Source organism: Suillus fuscotomentosus (assembly GCF_016647785.1).
Source record: "Suillus fuscotomentosus strain FC203 chromosome Unknown F5891scaffold_7, whole genome shotgun sequence".
NCBI lineage: Eukaryota > Fungi > Basidiomycota > Agaricomycetes > Boletales > Suillaceae > Suillus > Suillus fuscotomentosus.
Window position 1 is genome coordinate 845,596 of NW_024539519.1, and position 22,052 is coordinate 867,647.

The 22,052-nt window shown below is 44.4% G+C and overlaps 7 protein-coding genes across 7 annotated transcripts; 1 reads left to right on the top strand and 6 right to left on the bottom strand.

The window, feature by feature from the left end:
* Positions 1-100: 100 nt before the first annotated feature.
* Positions 101-1,725, bottom strand: F5891DRAFT_1183383 (uncharacterized protein; the record flags this gene model as incomplete). Its single annotated transcript, XM_041366272.1, has 4 exons — positions 101-919; positions 971-1,119; positions 1,170-1,619; positions 1,695-1,725. 4 exons carry the CDS (start codon positions 1,723-1,725, stop codon positions 101-103), a joined length of 1,449 nt encoding a protein of 482 aa, XP_041231011.1.
* A 168-nt stretch (positions 1,726-1,893) lies between these two features.
* Positions 1,894-2,649, bottom strand: F5891DRAFT_1183384 (uncharacterized protein; the record flags this gene model as incomplete). Its single annotated transcript, XM_041366273.1, has 1 exon — positions 1,894-2,649. The coding sequence occupies one exon, from the start codon at positions 2,647-2,649 to the stop codon at positions 1,894-1,896; it is 756 nt and encodes a 251-aa protein (XP_041231012.1).
* Positions 2,650-4,417: 1,768 nt separating this feature from the next.
* On the bottom strand, positions 4,418-6,983 carry F5891DRAFT_1183385 (uncharacterized protein; the record flags this gene model as incomplete). Its single annotated transcript, XM_041366274.1, has 5 exons — positions 4,418-5,317; positions 5,375-6,136; positions 6,186-6,399; positions 6,452-6,476; positions 6,530-6,983. 5 exons carry the CDS (start codon positions 6,981-6,983, stop codon positions 4,418-4,420), a joined length of 2,355 nt encoding a protein of 784 aa, XP_041231013.1.
* A 1,558-nt stretch (positions 6,984-8,541) lies between these two features.
* Positions 8,542-8,808, bottom strand: F5891DRAFT_943546 (uncharacterized protein; the record flags this gene model as incomplete). The annotated part of the gene is made up of 1 exon (XM_041374487.1): positions 8,542-8,808. One exon carries the CDS (start codon positions 8,806-8,808, stop codon positions 8,542-8,544), a length of 267 nt encoding a protein of 88 aa, XP_041231014.1.
* Positions 8,809-16,867: 8,059 nt separating this feature from the next.
* On the bottom strand, positions 16,868-17,642 carry F5891DRAFT_931245 (uncharacterized protein; the record flags this gene model as incomplete). The annotated part of the gene is made up of 4 exons (XM_041373961.1): positions 16,868-17,075; positions 17,131-17,327; positions 17,382-17,561; positions 17,613-17,642. Coding segments are annotated over 4 exons (615 nt in total), but the record flags the coding sequence as incomplete, so codon positions are not given.
* A 517-nt stretch (positions 17,643-18,159) lies between these two features.
* F5891DRAFT_976372 (uncharacterized protein) lies at positions 18,160-20,883 on the top strand (the record flags this gene model as incomplete). The annotated part of the gene is made up of 8 exons (XM_041376601.1): positions 18,160-18,184; positions 18,293-18,465; positions 18,527-19,150; positions 19,237-19,717; positions 19,910-20,308; positions 20,352-20,377; positions 20,570-20,672; positions 20,834-20,883. The coding sequence occupies 8 exons, from the start codon at positions 18,160-18,162 to the stop codon at positions 20,881-20,883; spliced, it is 1,881 nt and encodes a 626-aa protein (XP_041231016.1).
* Positions 20,884-21,101: 218 nt separating this feature from the next.
* On the bottom strand, positions 21,102-21,875 carry F5891DRAFT_1183389 (uncharacterized protein; the record flags this gene model as incomplete). Its single annotated transcript, XM_041366275.1, has 1 exon — positions 21,102-21,875. The coding sequence occupies one exon, from the start codon at positions 21,873-21,875 to the stop codon at positions 21,102-21,104; it is 774 nt and encodes a 257-aa protein (XP_041231017.1).
* Positions 21,876-22,052: the final 177 nt, after the last annotated feature.

Here is a 22,052-nt window from a genome sequence, read left to right on the forward strand (position 1 = left end):
CGAGAAGGCAAGGAAGCTCTAGAGTCCATAATACAGAGTGCCAGTGCTCTGAAAGAGGACTGTGGGATGACATATGCAAAAAAAAAGTTCAGACACTTTCTCATTGCATCCTCTGAGTTGTCCGTTTGTTCTTTTGTTGTTGTGGGGAATGAGATGATGAAGGCTCAGAAAGTGCTGTAGAGGATATCAGAGGATTTGCTGATGATCTGCTAAGATGAGTGGAACAACGTGGTAAATGCTTGGATGGCCCTGCTGGGTGTGTGTGAAGAGCATGTGATGCTGGTGTGCAGGAATGAAGACTCTGGGATGCTGCTGTGCAGGGATGAAGACTCTGGGATTGTCCTGAAGGAGGTGGTTCTTCACCAATAGATCTCATGAATACATTGAGTAGGTTGAGGACTCCAGCATGGGTCATCTCTACCTGATTTTGGGGCATGTTCGCATTGTAAACCATGGTGCCCCATTTCTGCATGAGAGGTCGGAATTCCGCAAAGTATTCGGATGTCTTAGTGACCAAGAATATGCCTTGCATTAAAACCCCCATCTTCACAAAACAGATCATACTCAGAGCCAAATGGGTGTCCGCATTGCCCAAAGCCTCATAAGTGCTTGCCCACAGCAAACTTTGCCGGGACAAGGTGGGTGCCAATTGGCCATGTGGCCCCCCATACTTAGCAATAAATTCGAAGAAAATGTAAAATAAGGACTCTAGGTCATCGCTGGGCCAGTGTTCGATTAGATTTGTATCAAATTCGACATCCTGCAGAGCATTGGCAGCCTGGTCGATGATGTTGTCCACATTGAGATTGTCCACATTGTTCGGATCAGCATCCTGGTCTGAGATGCTGGCGCCAACCTCAAGTGGGGCTAGATCCAGCATAGCCTGAAGAATACGGATAGAAATGTAGGGCATGGTCCCCTGCAAAAATGAAATGAACAATGAACAGCTAAAATGTGTACCGAAACTTACTGTACCATGCAAATAGGTGCTAGTCATGCCTTCCGCTAGAATCAAGGCGTGATCGAAATCAATGAAGTAACCAATACCATCATGAACAACAAAATTATTGGGACTGAGGTCCCCATGCAAGACTTGCTTCTCAATCATCATGTGATGAGCTGAAAATAAAAAGTTCATACAAGTATTTTACATGCTCAATAAGACTCACCAACTACAAAGGCATGAAAGGCAGTGAGCAGTTCTCGTCTAGAGCTGAATTTAGATAATGGCTCCCCACAGGGGGACAAGAGAATGCAGCAGTGGAATCTGTCGCGGAACATCAAGTCATCCTGATGGTCCATGTCATATTGGCTGCAAATGCACGCTGTACAGTCAGGCTCCCCTTCGTAATACACATCCCAATGGTCTATGAGTTTGACAACATTAGGGATACCCTTGACCATCTCCAGGATGGTCGTTTTGTGCATTCCCTTCTCCTCTGTCACCCAACAATCTTTTAAAGCATACTGGTTCCCTGCCTCATCAATGATACGATAACAAACTGTTCCACAACAGAAAAGCCCACGGCTCTTCCACAGAACCTCCATAATAGAATATGTTTTGTTGTGGTTGTCCTTCACCCAGCCCTTCACCTTGTGTGCTAAGTTGGGATGAGTTCCTGTGCATGCAGCGTTACACATGTGGATTGTCGGATCAAAACCTAAATGATGAATATTCAATAGAGTGAGCGTACCCAACATCTCTGTGAGTCGCACAGGGCCCATTTTTTGATAGATGTGGAAAGGATGGCATATAATGAGACCAGAGCGGTCAAAGTAATGTGTGCGAAGCTGATTGGCACAAATTGAAAACCCAATGACGAATTGACGCCACGGTTGTTCTCTCAGCATTAGGTAGGCTTTGGTTGTAGATCCCCAGAACACTGGTATATCTCACTTTTTAGCAAGATCACTGGAGGTATGCTCAACAAAGGACAGGACATCTGTCCATGTCTTCCCCATGTTTTTGATGGTGAAGTCAAACAGGGCTATGTCGGGCTTCTGGCAGTTGTATTCGTCTGGTATAGGAGAGGTGGAGAACTCTGCAGACCAGTACCGGGATCCAGCCGAGATGTTGAAAGGGAGGTGGGGTTTCAGTTTGTGATGCAGGTGATACTGGATGGTGTAAAAGAGACGTTGAAACTCTTTTTTGGTTCTCACAGGCACCTGTCTGTGCCTTTTCTTCGATCTAGAAGGCTGGTGCTCTTGGGAACTCCATGTTTCTGTTTCAGATTGGCCATGGATCACCGAGTCAAAAGAGGGCTCTATGCCAAGCGCTGCACCCTTGATCTCTCCATCATCGATATCTGTATCATCATCCTCTGTAACATCATCCTCTGCATCCTTGTCATCTGTATCATCATCCTCTGCATCCTTGCGCTCTGTGCCACTGTCCTCTGTACCGTCATCTTGTTTTGTGCCACAAGTACATTTGATTCCTTTTCTCCTGCGGTGGAATTTCCATTTGTCTCCGGAGTATGCAGATGGTCCTGTTCTGTCGTACTGAATTGTCTTGATGTCGCTTAATTGGAGAGTAGTTTTCATCACAAGATGATGAAAAATGGAGTTCTCCAATGGTATTCCAGCACCCCTTCCAATACCTTCATGAATCAGGCGGTTTTTCAGCTCTTGCCTGAGGAGAGCTTGCATAGTATCTAAGGTGCATGGGCCAGAAGGGACACCAATAGAGCTTATCATTGCATAGAGCAAGAATTTGTCAATGTTGGATTGCCGGTGTAGGGATTCATTTCTGGCTGGGCTTGTAGAGACTGTTTTTACCTTACCTTATGTTGGCACTTTTGTAGCTTACATAAGCAAGCAATCTTTTCACCAGTTACCAGTATGAGTCTGAGTGCTCAGCAGTTTTCTATGATATTTCCTCTCCTCTGAGCCTTAAGCCTAGTCCAGAAACCCTTTAGGGTCGAATAGCAGCTAGGTTCTGCAAGACCCAACATATTGTTCAGACTCACCATCTGAATTGTTGTACCTTCACCGGGATGACATGGATGACTGCATTGTCCAAGTCAGGTGGTTAACGACCAACTTGTCGTTCAGGCATGCTACTACCAATTAGGCACTGGGCAGTGTCCAGGCATGTTCCTTACCTGTCATTATGGATCAAAGGCATCAAAAAACATCTGAGCACTATATAATATAACAATCTATGTATCTATCTGTTGTGAAGCATGGTAAAGTGCATAATAAAGCTGCTTGTTGAAGTACTTGTTCAAGAAAAATGATGAGAAATAATGTGCAGAAGTCTCCTTTGTCAACCGTGCGTCCGCTGCAGCTCCCAGCTCAGGTATTATACTGATAAAAGCACACATTTGCTTGAGGGGAACTATGTTACCTACTGGAGTGCCATCTGCATGCTTAGCATGCTTCAATACATGCATCCCAGCGGCAGGATGGACTGTGCCAACCTTCAGGTTATGCACATAGCATAGATACTGATCTCGCCAGGTGATATGAGAGCCTCGTTGGGCCATTGGACAGATGATAAGCTGCACTTCACAGATAGCATTGTAGGTTTACAACTCAGTGTGGTGCTATAGGCTCCAAACCAATATCTTTATGTTGTAGGTCATCCAACACCTAGTCTGCTATACTTGCGGAACAAGTGCATTTGACCCTAAAGGGGAAGCTAGTGCAGCAAAGGTCAAGAAATGAGCACCGAAGGTGCTGCTTAGCGGCCGATGCAAAGCGCGGGAAAGCGGCGGGTGCAAAGCAGCTGCAGTGCAGATGGTTCAGATGGTAATAGAGATGATAAACAATAGAATTAGACATAAAGCGGAACGGTAACGGACACGGTGTGGACGGTAAACAGATACAGATTGCCAATAGCTACTAACTGTAGGCTAAAGGGAGTTGCTACTGGAACATCCAGAAAACCAAGCTACTGAAGGATATGTACTACTAGTGTTTAAGTATTGCGCTAAGCGCTGTTATGCAGAACCGAGCTGATGTGCTACCGAATAGGATATGTAAAGCTATATGTAAATAAGGGTCTATGATGAAATAAAGGTGGTGCGATGCGGAAATGGTCTGATATGTAAATATAATCATAGAATAATGTACCGTTGGGTTGGTTGGACATGGACAGATGGTGTGAAATGTCGGCCGATGAAGCGTGAGAAAGCGCGGCTGTGCGTGCGTGGGGGAACACTGCGGCTGTCGTGGGAAAGTAGCGGCCGATGCATGCGGGTTGCGGAAAAGCTGTGCTTGGTGTAATAAAGTAATAGGATGCTAAGAGATACTGCAAAATAGCCTCTACAAGGCTACAAGGACTTCCAGTCCTACAGCATGCCCTTCCAAGGAGTCACACTTCAGCCAGATTGATAAGAATAGAAAAGGACTCACCCCTTAACCCTGACTGGGGCCACTCATACTCTCTATCGACATTGATAAGGATGGCATCTCATTGGCCTTTCGGCCACCCAGGACATGGTGGAGAGGCATGTAAGGTTTGTGCTGGTAAGATGACACGTGGATCATGGAAGGAAACTTCCTGCAAGTGAACTGTGTGCCAAACTTGAACACGATCAAAAGGCAGAGTAGAAGGACGATCAATTAACGATCTTCTTGAGACTCCAACCTCATGAATCACATCTCTGTTCCTCGCATCAAGTTGCAAGAAGTTTGAAATAGCATCATGAAGATCCAGTATGTTGAACTCATCTGCGACATCATCAATCTTCATTCCAGTGCGAGTTGGACTATAATTTAGATGGATAGCAGTATTATCAGCGGTAAATGTTCGAGGAGGATGAGGGCTAGGTCCACAAGGTACAGTAGCCGCCTCCTTAGCTTTGATGAAGTAGTTGGTAGTGACACGTGTGCAATTAAGTCCCTCCAGGAGTGCAGTTTGTTGATCAGTACATGGTTCATTGAACTCAGCAATGTCTTCATCATCTCCTTCATCCACAGGTAATTCTTCGGGGTCTGGATCAAGGACACCACTCTTCAATGTCATAGCAATCACAAATTGCCGCAGCTTGTCCTGTTGATCTAAATGATGGCAAATCTGAGGATCATAATCATTATTATTGGTTTGTCGCACAGGGTCCTTGATTTCGGACACATGTGCATGTTCAGTGGCGTCCGCAGACCATTGGATGAGGGCTCCGACTTTACATGTGCTGGCAGTGATGCTCTGCATTAGCTCTAGCTTAGGTATATACCAATTATCAATTGTCTTCTTTGTACCGGTCTCTGCACCCAACATCATGATAACATCTTTGTTTTGATGAAAGGTCGAAAGAGATTGGTCGATAGATGCCAATAAATTATCATCCAGAGAAGGGGATTGTGACATATACTGGACATCCATAAGGGCATGGATCACGATCACGAATCAACAAGGGGCTGCACCGACAATGAGACCGACAATGTAACACTGTAGATCACGATGGACTCTGCCTGTAACAATCAAAAATCGAAAATTGAGTTCCTGGGCTCCAAGAACCGCAATGCACCACTGAAGGTCATGATCGAAAAATTGCTTATGCCAGTGATGCAGGGCCTCTGGAGTTAGAAAAACAGAGGGGCAGGCAAACGGCCAATCTTGCCAGAAGGGCGCGTGGACACCATTTAGACGATATACCGCACATGCATCAAAATAACCTTCAAGGTCATTGGGATCAACGTGTATCTTGGCGAGCTGACCGAGAGTGATATAGCATGTACATTTGGGGTGACAAAAATTGTCCCCAAACTCCAGATATGATGCCATCGTAAATGGGGAGGTTTTCCCGCATATGCATGCCTCCGGGGTATCAACAATGTATGCTGCAAGGGGCGTGTAGCAATGGTGAACATTTCTGACAGGATCAGACATCATTATCCCGATTTTGGCTGTGATCATCAATGGCTTTAAGATGATAGAAAGACATTGATGTATGAGGCAGTCTTCGAGAACACCTCGCATCCGTTGATTAGGGTGTAAGTACTGCGGGATAGGGAGGAGTGCTGTGAGTAGGAAAGCCCTGGATGAGAGTTTCATGCGAGTTTGCATGCAAATATTAGCGAGACCAAGAAGGAGTGGATGAGCAACCCTAGCACCAGTCATAGTGGTGATATTCATTTTGTTGGAAGAAATGATTGTGCCAAGAATTGGAGCACCTCTGGGCACTTGACTCTGTAGGCCCTGTGTAAGACAGCACACATTATGGCTCAGATGCACGTACCTGGAACTCCCAAGCAGAATCGCCCATTAGCCACTCTGAATAAACGCGGGTAAGCTGTGCTGCGGTTGTGTACATGTGATGAGGAACAAAATCAAGCTTGTCATGGAATAGGGGGTTGCTGAAGAGGGCTTCTAAGCATTCAACCGGATCCCTCCAAAAAAGTCGGATTGGAGTTTTGGTGCGATGGAGGGATGGGATAATTTGACACTTCCAGCTTGGTCCCTTGAGTAGCATCTTGGCTCAGCTTCGCAATTCTTTAGCAGTACTGAATGACAGCTTCAATTTGTGGATCTGTAAAGTAAGGACATGATCAGTAAAAGTGCAAGAAGGATATTAAGAAATACGAGAAGGATAAGAGACTTGAGAATTGCGAGAAGGAGAAGATGCAAAGTTACGAGTCCATAAGATCTCAAAGTGCCAGCATTTGTGAAGAGCACTCACCATTGGGAGTGCTAGAAATTCATTGATTGCAGCCATACTAAGGGGAGAACGAAGGAGAAAATCAGTGATTTCCCATTCCTCTTTTGATGCAAAAGGATAGAATAGATTATCCTTTCTGCATTCTGCATACTCATCCACGTCAAAAAGATCTAAGAACGTCAGGCCATCTAAAGAGTAACAAGTCCCTGTGCCTTCATACCGTTCCTCCGCACTCATGTATTCCTCTCCCTCTGTCTCGAAGAAGTCGACATCAAAATGTGAAGGATATCCATCTGAATTTATACCATGGTGAGGAATTGGATTGGGGGACCGCCGTAATTGTAGAGCTGACTCTGCAAACTGAGAAATGTCCACCATGTCATGAATAGAACTATGACACGACGATCAAGGCTGACTGAGGTGATGAGTGATGCTGAACTCCTTGCTGAATATTTTCCCGCATTTTGGACATGATATTGACATGGTTATTTGGAAGGAAAGATTTGTTCACACACTTCAAGCACACTTCTTATCTTTGCTTGTACACCCATTATACGAGTATATATTTACATATGATGGATGATTCTGTAACTTCGTCTCCAAGCTCTTCTGTAGTCTCATCTTTGTCTCGCAATTCTTCTCCAAGAACTCAGTCCTTGCGCTCCTATAGTACTCACTTCAAGTATCGCCTTCAAAGACCTTATGATGCGACATCAGTTGGACACCGCATGTCCTGCTCTCCAAACAAAACTTTATCTTCTCAGATGGGATCACGCATTACCAAAGATGAGCACAGCTTATCTCCAGGCCTGTGGTTTGTGAGTTTGTGCATCTGATGTTCCATCTTTGATTGTTCTTATTCATTGCGCATAAGGATCTCGACTACCCATTATTTAACCAATCAGATGAGGAAGACCACTCCGACCTTGCACTTGAGGCAGCTCAAGCAAAATGTAGGATTTGTCAAGCCCAAAAAGATCTCACAGACCGCATCTTGGAGCATCACATAGTGCTCACTAACCTCCATCGCCGTCGTGTAGAAGCTGCAAACATGCGATTATTGACAGCTGACCTTGACGTGGGACGCATGCATATAGAGCAGAGGAGAAATGGCATTCCAATGTTTATTGGGTACAGGGCTGGTAGTACAAGTTAGGTACACTAGTTGTATCCTACATTGATATGTACTTGCATAATCTGTATAATCTGTATTGCTTGTACAAACCTGTAGTCCTTGTGGTGTTTGTCTGCTTGTTTGCTTGTGCTTAGCAACTCGAAATTTTGAATTGCTTGTATGTCTGTAATACCTTGTATAGTTTGTGTAGATTTGTTGTTTGTGTGAAACCTGTCACCAAATTAGTAGTTTGCTGATGTATCCTTTGAGTGGCAGGGTGTGTGTTACTACAGCAAACAGCAATGAGTGTCATCCAAATTCCAGATACTAGGACACTTGATTAGTACTCACTGTCGTAAGAGCGAACTTCGATTGAGATCACCACAAATCCTGAACCCATTGCTATATGAGACAAGAGGCAATTGTGGACGGGATCGGTTTTGTGTGCACTAGGCGAACATGAAGCAGTGCAAGTAGGAAGGATAAGAGAGTTATGCTAAGCATGCATGAATGGAGACAGGAATCCAACAGGGGCAAAAAAGCTGACCATGCCTGCAGCAAGTAGCTCGCCAATGTAAGCGAATACAAAGTAAGTTGTGAATAACTGGTTCATTGTTGGATGTAGAGTTGTAAAGACTCAAGAGTGCAGAAACGAAAGCCGTTGGCATGCACAGCCACATCATGATGACGCACTGGCAAGTCTCACCTGGACCTTCTGGTATTTGAAATTTACAATGCCATCCGTCCCTACTGCGTGTAATGAATTCGGCCCGAAGCTCCAGCCAATGAGAAGTTTTTGTAAAGTGAAGTAGTGGCTATGTTTCATTCTACGTTATCTTCGTCAACATTTTGTAATAGATCAGCAAGCTCCTTCCCCATAACTATCAATTCCTCTGCAGCCCTTCGTGTCACAGGCCCCGCAATCCGATAGTCATCCTCTTTTGCAATCAAATCCCTAGTGAAACATAGTCTCTCCTGTCTGTAAGAAAACTTGAGAATCTGGAGGGCTTCCATTGCTCGTGGTGAGAGTCTGCTTCGACGGAGTGTGCATGTTTCTTTGCTGGATGAAAATACACATTCGCACAGCATGTGAGTGATGCATCAGCAGGTTGTATTGTGCTACAGAATGCTACAGAGCGCTCTGTAGCACTCTGTAGTGAATTATGTCAATAACTACCACACATTAAGACAAAATAATTACATGGAATTATAGCTACATGTGTCATAGGAAAGCTCTAGTTGACAGAAGAATGAAAGGTATTTAAAAGATGCTGCCAGAGGGATGCCGACACAAGATGTAGAAATAGTAGAGAGTTGCAAAATTTCCCATGAGCAGGTTGGCGTAGATGTCACACTCTGTCACAACATCGATTTTATAAATCTGAACCCTGACCTGGCAACCGGTACACATGAGACGAGAAAGTAACAACATTAATATTGGGAATGCAGCGCAAGAGAGTCCGCAATCAGAATTGATTCTCTGCTCCAACCTGTCATGCTTGAGCATTCTTCGACACCAGTGATTGCATCGTCAATAACAACCACAACTCTGCTCTATTCTCATCAGAACAATGCTCAGAAGGTAAGGGTAGGTATAAAGTGTATGTGAAAAAAAATGAATTTTTTTGGTTGGAAACTTTGTCTTCCCCTGACTATTCTATGTGAAACAGGTGACTTTGAGTGATAGATTTGAAGCCATACATGTTCCTCATACTTATTTTTTTATAAAAAAAATACAATGCTATGAATCTGTGTTGGAGGGTCCTAGATCCAAGAGTAGAGGACTTAAGATGTGTTGTTGTGTGAGCTATGAAGTGTTGTAAATATACAACAATGCTTGGTACTATATGAAGTAAGTATCCAGCGATATAAAAATGTTGTAGTGGTCTTGCACAGCCTAGTCTGCTATACTTACTAGACAAGTGTGTTCGACCTGAGGGGTTTGCTATTTGAATAAGTCTGTATTTAGTCAATCAATAAACTGTCAAAAGTCCAAGCATGAGAAATGGAATCCGAAGGTATTATTACAAGTCCGATGCCAAAGTGTCAGCCGATGTTTTTGGGTTTAGCGGGTTAGCGGGTGTCGGGTGTGGGTTTACATCAGAAAACCTAGATTTTTCCTGATTTATCTGCAGGGCCTGATAGCAGGACATTCAGCACCATCAGACATCAGACATTGTCTGATATCAGAGAGGTCCACTTCTGCTATCAGACATGTAGTTCTGATTTCAGACACAAAGTCTGACTGGCCTGAGGCCAGTTATATATCTGATGTCAGACATGTCAGGTCTGCAGTCAGATATTTCAGACAGTTTGGTAAAAACTGAAGAAAATAATGATTGCATCTGGTAGGATTTGAACTCATGACTTTTGAAGTGTGAGTTAGATCATGTGACTATTACATGCAACTTCGACCAGCATTAACCACTTGGCCATAAAACCTTTCATATGTGTAACTATAATTTATATATATACCACACTGCACTGACTTAGAAATATTTTTTGTTTCATTGGGTTTTAATAGGTTTAAACGAATTGAATCAACGCTCGCACTCGGCTCTGGCCGAGTCTCAGCTCTGCGCACATACCTGTCACTGATTGTGACATATGGTTGTGACTGAGTCTCCTAAACGCTGGTGACGCAGACTTCGGACTTCAGTCCTTTCGTCTCAACCGTCATCAGCGTTGAGCACGTTCTGCGCCACAATTTTAAGCTATTTACTTGAATTCTTGTTCTAAACTTCGAATTTGGTCGTACCTCCATGTCTAACACTCAAAATGTTTCATCCAACACCCAAGCATCACTTACAGGACCTGGACAAGCAGGGACTTCGTCTCAAACCAACTCTGGAAGGGCGACTGTTCCGCAACAAGACTTGGTTGAGAAGTGCCTCAACATCATTGAAGACTTCAAACAATCACTTATCTCAAAGCAAGAAGTGTTTATCACTATTTCAAAGGTTGTCGCAGCCACCTCTAACGAAGTTACGGACCAAGCCGAATCTTTTATCGCGGGTCCGTACTTCGACATGCTTGAACAATGGTCCAATGACCTTGAAAGGACCAGAGCGTTTCGGGAACATGACCCTGCACGACATTCCGAAGAAAGGGACTTTGTCCCTCCTAGAGAGGATGGGCATGAGAGAGAGTCCAGTGCTGATGAAGGTGAACCCATTAAAAAATGGTCCAAACTTGACCTCTCTTGTCTCGGACGAGCTGAGCAATCATTCAAAGGAGGGCAGCTTTCAGCCAATCTCACACGCACCAACGAAATCCTACTCAACTGGTCGCAAGACCCTAAAGAGGTTCGGCGAAGACTCATGTACCATTGCTGCTGCCTGGAATTCCATGAAGCTGGATGGGCAGAAATTGTCGCAGGAAAATGCATTAATCTTGACGCCGTACACTCTATTATCTCCTCCTCGCGCACCATTGACAAATGTACCGAAACCATTGGGGACATTGAGATCAAGTTCTCCACCGCTACAGAGGCAGTTTCGAAGAAGATCACTACCTCTGCACAATGGTCTGCAGCGTGGAATAGAGCCTCAAGGGCCATTAAGTTCGCGTTCCCTCATCGAGAGGATGAGCTCGCCGCCTATGGAGAATACATTAACGACAAATTTGACTGCAGTGTCGAGCGAGCGCATGAGAGAATCATTAGATTCGATAAAGCCGTTAGGAACAGGGCCACAAACTCTCGAAGAGTTGAACTCTCTGACTTCTCGGCCTTTGCAGACATATATGAGTCCCACTTCTTATCAGACGGCAGGCATCACGACGAGGACAAGCAGTCAAAACTCGGTGCTTCGGCACAAGACAAGACCTCCTTTAATCGGCGAGAGCCCTGTCGTAAATGGAACTCAGGAGAATGCTCTCGCAGCGCTCAAACCTGCCGTTACGCGCACATCTGTTCACACGAGCAGGACGGGAGATTGTGTGCACGACATCACACGGAAAGCGAGACATTTCGAGGAGTCTAAGTCCAAACCTACCTGAACGTCCAATTAAGCGCCCGCGACATAGACGGGGCCTTATTTGGTCTCCAATGGACCTTTCGTTTAGTCCCACAGCGTGTTCTACTGAATATTCAGAACCTGTTCCAAAACCACCTTCACATGAACTCCAAAACAGTGATGCAGCTCAGACCATTGCTCGAAGGCCGGACCTGTTTCGCATCGTCACACCCATCAATGTTAACCGTTTCGAGGAACTCCTTACAGATCATCCGAATCAGCCTTTTGTTAAATCTGTCTGTTACGCATTGCGCGAAGGCTTCTGGCCTTGGGCTGACACTTCTGATAATTCGTACCCCTCCATTAACGACAACTCTTCACATACGTGTTCCAAGACCGACATACAACTTCAATTCATTGAGGACCAGATGCGGGAAGAAATCCACTTGGGCCGGGTGTCTGAAAGTTTTGGAACAGAGCTTTATCCAGGAATGTATAGTGTCCCAATGCACACTGTTCCCAAACCCAATACCGACAAACTTCGGTTAGTTGTGGACCACACTGCGGGCGAGTACTCCTTGAACTCTATGATTGATCGAGACACTATCAAGGGTACTAAGCTCGATGGTCTACATTCACTGGGGGCCTCATTGCTCCGATTTCGAGAGCTGCATCCAAACATTGAGTTAATCATGTTCAAATCTGACGTTTCACAAGCCTTCCGTCGGTTATCAATGCACCCTCTATGGCAAGTCAAACAAATTTTGACTGTGCATGGTCAACGTCATGTTGACCGTAACAATAACTTCGGTGGTCGCGGTTCTCCTAAGATCTGGATATCCTTTATGTCACTTGTCGCGTGGATTGCTATTCACCGGGCTCTAATTGATGCTCTAAAGACCTACATGGACGACTCCTTCTCTTTCGAGGTCGCAGGACATGTTCTCTATTATCCCCCATATGACTGCTACTTTCCCGCAAAACAGACTCAGCTTTTACAACTCTGGGATGACCTTCAACTACCGCATGAACGACCCAAACAAGTATTTGGTGCACCGTTGACAGTGATCGGATTTGAAGTCGACCCAAATGCTATGCAAGTTACTTTACCCGTTCATAAGAAGGCTGAGTTGGTTACAGAGCTACGTCGTTTCGCACGAAAGAATCACCATTGGTCGCTTCGCGAATTCCAGCGTCTGGCTGGCTGGTGTGAATGGAGCTTCAATGTCTTCCCTTTGTTGAAGCCCGGTTTGTCGGTGCTCTACGACAAAATTCGAGGAAAGACTAACGCCCTCGCTCAAATTCATGTCAACAATGCACTGCTACACGAGTTACATTGGCTCGCAGACCACGTTGAATGTTTGGACAGCCTACACCTATTCCGGTGTTTAGACTTCGACGCGTCAAGAGATGACGTTGTAGTTGTCTACACTGACGCGTCAGCCGCAGGATTAGGACTCTGGTTTCCAGACGAAAACTTCGCATGCCAATCACCCTTACCTGGAGATGCTCCTCATGACACCATTTTCTTCTTCGAGGCTTTGGCCGTTTGTTCCGCTATTCACATGGTCACAAATATGGACGACACTCCCGCAAAATTACTCATTTACACTGACAACACCAACACTGTGTCAATGTTCGACTCACTTCGAGCAAGACCTATCTATAACTCACTGTTACTTTCGGCTGTGGATATCTTAATCACCTATAACGTTGACCTTCGAGTAGAACATATTCCAGGCCAACAGAACGTCATCGCTGACGCATTGTCATGGTTTCACAATGAACTCGTGAAAGATCTGGTGCCATCAGCACAGATATTTGACTTCGAACCCCCTCGGAATGCGCTGGGGGTGAAAGAAAAATGATCCCAAGTACCACTCGGTCCAAGCAACCCGTGCAGGAAGCTTGGACTCTCGAACACCTACAATTAGAGCGTTCCTTGGCCCTTGGTTGCGCTATTGAGACCACTACAGCTTCAGCTTACGACTCACACCTAAACTCATATCTGAACTTTTGTCGACTTCATAACAGGGACGTTGAACCTACCGCGGACACTCTGTCCTTCTTCGTGGTGTGGTTATCACATCATATTGAGCCACGATCCGTGGACTCGTATCTTTCGGGTATCGTGAATCGACTTCAAACACACTTTCCGCAAGTTCGTGATGTGCGCACGTCCTTGCTCGTTACTCGCACTCTTAAAGGTTGTAAATGTCGCTTATCTAAGCCTGTTCGACGTAAAGAACCACTGACTCTGGATGATCTTGCTGTTGTGGTGGACACGTTCGCTTCGTCGACGGACTTCAACGACATCTTATTCGTCGCCTTGCTGGTGACAGGTTTCAAAACCTTGCAGCGGTTAGTGGAGCTCTGCTGGCCGAATGCAAAGAAACATCAATCCTATCGTAAAATGGCGCATAGTTGCTATTTGTCCAACTTCAAATGTCTGTTTCATTTCCTTGTTTCGCGGCTTCTTATTCTCGTTTGGCGGCTCTATCTTTCGGTTTTGGATATCAAGTCTCTCGGTGTTGTCGTTTTGCGGCTCTATCGTGATCAGTGCCTTTGCACTATTGAAAAAAAAAAAAAAAAATAGCCCTTTAGCCGTTTGGTCGAGTCTCAAAATCGACTCTCTTCGAGTCAAAACTCGACTCTTTTCGAGTCAAATTTGACTCGCTTTCAGTCACCGGTCGTTTTGGCCTTCAGTCTCCGGTCATTCGGTGGGGAGCTCAGTCACCGATTGTTTGGTGGCTTGTACATTACTATTTTGTCCTAGTTACTATACGTACCTTCCATTTTCCAACGAGCTGTCACTCCTAGTACTAAAAATTGATTGCAGGTCCTCCGAGCATTGAGCTGGAGGACCCCGCTTGCCCTAAACTCTTCACACGAGTGCCTTCTCCGGTGCAGGTTGATTCACTTCCTCAACAATTACTTTATAATCCTTAGCTATCTAACAAACTTTGTGAGATTATTTGAGACAAGTCTATCACTAGTTTTGTTCTGTCCATTTGTTAACATTTAAGTAGTAAAATATAGTATACTATGCTACATAAAAATGACCTAGTAATCTTAGATGTCTGACACAGTCACTCAAAAAGTATTGTATTAAATTACTCATTTGTATCTCTATAACAATTATAATACTATATTTTCTAGTCATGTGCAATGTGACATTACAGTTCAGAACCTGCTCACAATAGAGGCAAAATATTGAAAATACCACTTTCAACTACATCACCATGTTATTTTTGATTCTGGGTCATTTCAGGAGAACACAGGGCAGTTGATTCTAAATAACTTTCATTAAGCAATAAATATAAAACTGTAGTTGAAAAGTGGCAGGCAAACCTAATTCTAATGATCTTGGTAGATCTGACAGACTGTTACATTAATAATCTGACTGTCTGATGTCTGATGAAGCTGATATGTCTGTGAATCTGATGTCTGATTTGTCTGACCATGCTGATAGCCCATATGGTCTGTGACTCTGACCTCTGTTGTGTCTGAAATTACTGATCTACCTGTTTACCTAATGTCTAAAGTATCTGATTAGACTGATAGGTCTATCTGACTGTATGCTGATGGTGCTGATGGTGCTGATGGTGCTGATTTATCTTTTTAGTGTCTGATATCAGAGCAGTTGTCTGAAATCAGATTTTGATCTGATATTAGATTCATCAGATGTCTCAGTTAAATCAGGAAAAATCTAGGTTTTCTGATGCATTGAGAATTGAGACAAGGCATCTCTTCCAGCTGCAATGGTATCCTCAGTGTGAACCTCTAGTGCTGCATACATGTCGAGGTCGACATAGCAACATATGCAGCATAGAAGTAGATAACTGATGTGACACTCGAACCTGCACTGGGCAGGAAACAGGGTATTTTCATATATGTGTCAAGGAGTATAGGACACTACCAGTTTCATTATCATTGTCCACCTTTTATCCTGCAAGTAACCCTTGTCTGAAACCGAACCCGCTTTTCCCGTGCTTAGTGCACCCGCTTATCCGCACTTTCCCACACATCGGCCGCATCAGATGCGCATTCCCATGCTTCGGATACCTCAGAAATGCATTAGGAAGGTTCCTTGTCCATCCATAGTCCATCCAAACCCCATTGGTATGTGAATTTCCTTACCTCGAGGCTTGTAAAAAGTGTTGCAGCCTTATTACATGTCCTTACACATTTACTATATTTCCTATCCCTTCCTACTCTGAGTGGGATTTTAGACACTATAAGTTGACTATTACTTAGGACTACTTTACTACACTTCTCTCGGACTGTACACTTCCCTCATACTGTATACCTCGTCCTATAGGTTTACCTTCGAAGTAGTCCCTAGTAGTGCGCACTTTTTAGCCCCTATTAGGTTCCTTATACCTCTCTATACCTAGGATTCCTTACCTCACAATATACCTTTGCCCTCGCTCCCTTGAAACCTCGTTCCTTAACCTCCCTATACCTTGTCTGCACTTTCCCGCACTTCCCGCACCTTCAGCCACATGTTCCCATGCCTCAGATAACCTCGGACACATTCCTATACCTTGCGCATACCTTGTCCGCTATTTTCCCACGCTTAGCGCGCTCTCAGGTTCACACATATCCATCATCTCTCTAGTAGCAAATCCCTTTAGGGTCAAACATGTCTGTATAGACATAGCAGCTAGGCATTAGCTAGACCCAACTTTGTCCTTGCCACTCAGCAGGACTGTTGTCACCACACCGAGTTCACTATTAGTTCGGCTAAGGACATTCTGTGCTGTAAAGATGATCATCTGGCAGGACAGCATCAGTATCATAAAACATGTTTCAAATTGAAAAACACCTTTGATATGTCTTCATGAGCTGAGCCATCGTTAAAATCAACCCCCACCACCTGCAAGAAGTGTTTGAGGTCGTGCCACCTTGGGAGAGCATCAAAACTAAGATGAAGTCAATGACACCTCTGAAACCATCTATGGTAGGAAGATGAACTTAGCATCAATCTTAACAATGGCTTCTCATCCCAAATCTTTAAGCCAAAACTGGAGCTCTGACCACAGATTTTCGCCCCACATCTCAGCATTATTGGAATGCAGGCAGTCAAACAAAAGTGCTCAGTGAATGTCACAGTGAGAAACCTTCCAAAAACAATTCTGTGAAGCTAGAAGTAAATTTGTGCTAAGTCTCAACTGGTAAAGACACCATACCTCGACGTCACACAGTGAGTATGCCTTGAGTTGTTTCTCCTTTTCCTTTTCTGTTGATGTTGATCTTGCTGCATTGAGAATGTCAAGAGACTGAGTACTTGTGCGTAATGGATGTGCATACAACAATACTGATTGCTGTTCTTGAGGAACCAAGCAAACCGGACACGGAAATTTGCCTTTAAGTCCCCGAACTAAGGACATAACACACCTGTTACATATGTATCATTAGAGTCAATAAACCACCTCGTAAGTCTAAGACTTACTGTTCCTCGTAATTGGTGCTTAGAATCAATATTAAAGGCCAAAGAAGGTGTTGTATGTAGTCCCAACATTCAAACCAATATCCACTCTTCGAGTGTACTATGACTGCCTCGAGTAGCTTGAGGAATGACTTGTGCCAGACCGTGTTCTTGAAGTTCACAAAACTCTTTTTTTTGCTATGTTTTGGATCTTCTTTAACCTGTTCCGAAGATGTGATTGAATGATTACATTCATGTCGAAGTCTGACACTCACAATCGGCAACCAACCAACAACTCGTCCGCCACCTACACCCATACCATTGTGAATCTCAACAGGCAAATTTGCAATCTGCACAACAATTGGGTAGCCCTTCTTGGTTCCAAAAGAAGATAGTTTGGCCTTGTCGGCATACAGGATGAACACAAGCGGCTTAGCATCGGGTGGAAGGTGCAACTGTAGCTGTATCTATATTGTACCATGGACAGATTAATCTTGGAAACATACTTGTGCGTCCCAGAATGCATTAGCAGTCCAGGGCTTGTCTATGAATCGCACAAACTGTGCTCCATTAAATTTATAGAGGCGCTGAGCATCAAACATGAAATGTGGTGTGAACCAAATATCTCGCATTAGGTCAAGTGCCCAGTTCCAAAGACAGTGGGAGTACATCATGTATTCATGAGCCTCACCGTGATGTGGCACAGATATTGTACTGGTCTCAAACTACACTCAATGGCCTATTAACACCCAGGTTCCTTCCCAGCCGCGGTGTCAAGAGAAGAGGGAGTCATCTGAGTACAAAAGAAAATAGAAAATAATATTATAAAATCATGTGCATATTGAGATTTCCAAATGCAGCCCAAACCTTATCCCTCATTCTCTCTCCACAGTGGCTGGCAGAAAACATTTGTAAACATTGTTCAGCCACCGAAGCAAACCCTTCAGAACTTGGAAATCAAATGGCAACTTTGAAAACTGAACTTAGGGTTTAAATATTTTAGATTATGTAACATTACCTTATTCCAAACTCGGTGACATCGATAATTGATCCATGGTGCCTTCTCTTGCTTTGATTTGTGTGTGGACAGAGGAGGTATTTGGACGCAGGGCTTGCCTTTGGCAGCTCAAAGTTGCTGAAGCTTTTCTGCTCTGAGATCATGATATCATTTGCATTTCTGGGACAGGGAAGGGCAAAACTCTCACATTCTGGATGCCTCTACTATTTGATTCCACCAGTGTACAAGTCGTGATTACTCCTTTGAATTTACTTGGCGAACAAAATGTCATGGACCTCAAAAAAGCGGGAATTTCAGCTATATCTATACACACAGACACTGCCACAGCACATAACTTTCAGGTCAGCAGGATGGTATCAATAGTACCTAGTAATTAATGATCATCTATGTACTAGGCAATAGAGAACCTTGAGTATCGAGTTGATCAGTCCTGAACAGGTTATGAAGGACGGCGAAGGATTCGAGAGGCTACTCAAAAATCCTTTGTTTGTGTCACACCTGATGGGTGTGGTTATAGACAAAGCTCATTGTGTCAGCTCATGGGGAGAATTTCGCCCAGAATACAAGGAGCTTGGTAGACTAAGATTCATCCTCCCCCTGGACATACCATTTCTTGTGATGTCTGCAACTCTCTCCTCATCCATGCTGCAAGATGTCACCAGACTTCTCCATCTACAGAGCGGGGATAAACTCGTCACTATTCGTCAAAGTATAGATCAGCCAAATATCAATATTGGAGTAAAGCCCATCCAGGGAACATACCAAAGCTTCGCAGACCTCACATTCCTCATTCCTGACCAGTGGAAACTTGGAGACCCGCCCCCTCCTAAGTTTCTCATCTTCTTTGACAACATAAACAATGCTATCAAGGCCGTGAAGTTCCTGCAGGCGCGTTTGCCACAAGAATGTCAAGATAAGGTCAAGTGGTTCAATGCTGACATGACGATGCACTTTAAACAAGATGAGGTGAAGAATTTTACTGAAGGAAACACATGGGGGTTTTGTATGACAGAATCCTTTGGAATGGTAAGTTGAATGTAGATATATTATTGATCAACGAGCTTACCGCAGCACAGGGCATTGATATCAGTGATATTTGCATCATGATTCAGTGGCAGGCAACGTGGTGTTCGCTGTCTACTTTATGGCAGTGCTTTGGTCATGCAGTTCGAAATATGTTGTTGGAGGGGACTGCAATACTATTTGCTGAGAAGGAGTACTTTGATGTATATAAAGCAGAGAAAGAGAGATGGAGAGTGGAGCGAGCAAAAAGAAAAGCTACATCTTCAAAGAAACAGCGCATTGGCAAAAATAGTCCTGTTGCCGCCGTGAACATTCCAACAGGAGAAGAAAGATCTGATGGATCTGATGGATCTGATGGATCTGACAATGAGATAGAAATAAGCAGCACTCATGTTCAACAAACTCACGCCGGTGATACAATGGATACCTGGCAATTACGGGTGAAGATGGAGGTGCCTAGAGAAACAAATATTAGCCAGCCTCGACGGAAGACCTCCCAACAAACCAGACTTGAGCCAGCTATGGACTACTTCATTAACACTGATATGTGTCCTGGGATTGGTTGTCATTGTAAGGTACTGAATGTGTTTTTCAAGAATGAGGAAGCGGGTGCGACTTACATTATCTGGCTTACTTCGAATTCCCCCGGCTGATTCATTGTTTAAGAATCTGATCATCACAAATGCGATGCTCTTGAGACCCCGGGTTGTCTTCGGTGTCTCATCACACAGTCCAACATCTGTTGCGATATTCACACTCCAGCATATTTTGTCCCATTCATCTCTACAATCCCAAAACAACAAAAAGGACCTTCACGCTCGCAGCTTGCCAAGTTTTACATGGCCCTCCTTGATTCGAAGTTGACTGATGCACTTGATGACTGGTGGGAGGAAGCGACTATCAAGCTCTATGGCCATGCTCATTTGCATGATCTTGGACCCAGGCTCATAATGCCTAATAGTATTCTAGATCGCATTGTTGAATGCACGCATTTCTTCAAGATCAAATCCACAGCTGACTTGGCCAAAGAAACTCATTGGTCAGGAGCCAACAAACATGGAGATGAGATTATCACGTTGATTCACCAAGTCCACCCGCTTCCTACGCCCTTAACATCAGCCCCGCTACAGCCTTGTACAATCTCGTCGAATACTAACGCAAGTACATCAGTCCCTCATAATGCGAAATGAAAGATGTGATGTAGTGCTTGTGGGGAGGAGGGCCATAATGGTGCGTGCTTTACTAGTAGCTCCCTTGATATATACTTACCACCACTATCTATCAAGCTCATAATCACCACTGTTGAGAGCATCCTGCAAACCGATCATCTGCCACCAAGGAAAATGCTGGCACAACCTGGATTATTATGCCGCCACCGCCACATACAGGATTATAACTCTCCTACAACATCTTCAGTTGTAGGATGCTCTACCTCATCTACTATTGTACCATCGTCTTCTGTACCTATTCCCTTCCATCCTTTCTCAAATAGCTCGTGCCCCTTGTCAAGAAGATCCAGGACTAAGTAAGTGCTTTGTCGTCCAGGTGTATGAATGTGTGGAGATGATGATCGCATCTTCATTGGCAGTCCTTCAAACATTTTTTTTCATATCAGGTGCAGCCTGCAAACTCATTCTCCCAGTATGCATGAAGTTAGTTTCAATGACGGAATGGGCATTTCGATAGACTTCAACCAGAGGCAACTCGAGAATGACCCTCGCGACACTACGGTTTGAGCCAGTCCCTCCATTTTTCACTTTGATGAATAGATTGTTGAGCTCTACACACCAGTCGACGGCACGGAAGCGTTCAGGTTTTCCAGTTGGATTGACTAGCCAATGGTACTGTATTGCTTTCCTGTCAAAATGTTAGTACTCAAGTCAATGAAAAGGCGTGCTTCTTACTGCAAACCCGTGGGATAATTGAAGTGCAAGTTTATCAAAAACTCTGTTATTCATGTGGCATATTTATGTTTGCCTGTTGCCTTGAATATTAATGTCCATGCAATGATGCAGGTTTCAACATGCGCAATGTCTCCGATGTTCATCACATAGGATAGCTCCTCATACAGTAGAAAATACTTGTTAATCAACAAGTTGTTCTCGTACTGTTTATCTCGTCGTTGATCAGGCTGCCGACGAACTCGTGTTAGCCTGTAAGTAGCAATATATTCTCGAGTGAGTCTGTTGGCAATCTCCTTTAGTTCCTCTAGGCTCGGTTTTAAAATGGCAAAGTCGTCGAGCGTTTTGTGAGCATTGTTCATTTTTTCAACTTCTATCCGCCAACAATCCAAATGCCGACAGATCCCATCATGGCCAATGAGCTGGTGCATCATCCAGAACCCAGGCTTGGATCTGAAAATCCCTGTTTCACGTGGCCGTAGCTGTGCAATATCATGCATCAGACTCGTCTGGTCCTGATGCGCTGACATTGGCTGGATTAATGCCCTCCATATTGCATCTGCAGCTGCCATTTTCAAGTGGAACAAGCCAGGCACAAAGACTATGTGTTGGAATCGCCACCATGGAGTTGTTTCGATGGACCAATGCTGCTGCATAGACGCGATGCATTCGCCCATGCCCAGATCTCCATGGACAAGCACCACATACTCTGTAACATCAGGCGACTCGCCATCCTCCACTTCCGCTGGATCAAAGACACCACCTTGCACCATCAATCTCTCAATTGCCTGAATGTTTCCTGTGACCGTTGAGTTGTTGACATCCATTGCTGAGGCTGGTATGATTGGAGTTTTTGCAACTGGTATTTGTTCTAACACTTGGGGGGCTGATATTTGAGACTGAAACTGTGCAAAATATGGCGGTCCGTGATGGCAAAGGTCATGCAAAAACTTCCAGGAGTTAAATTGGTCGTGTCGAGAGAGACCTGAAGAATGCGAGACATC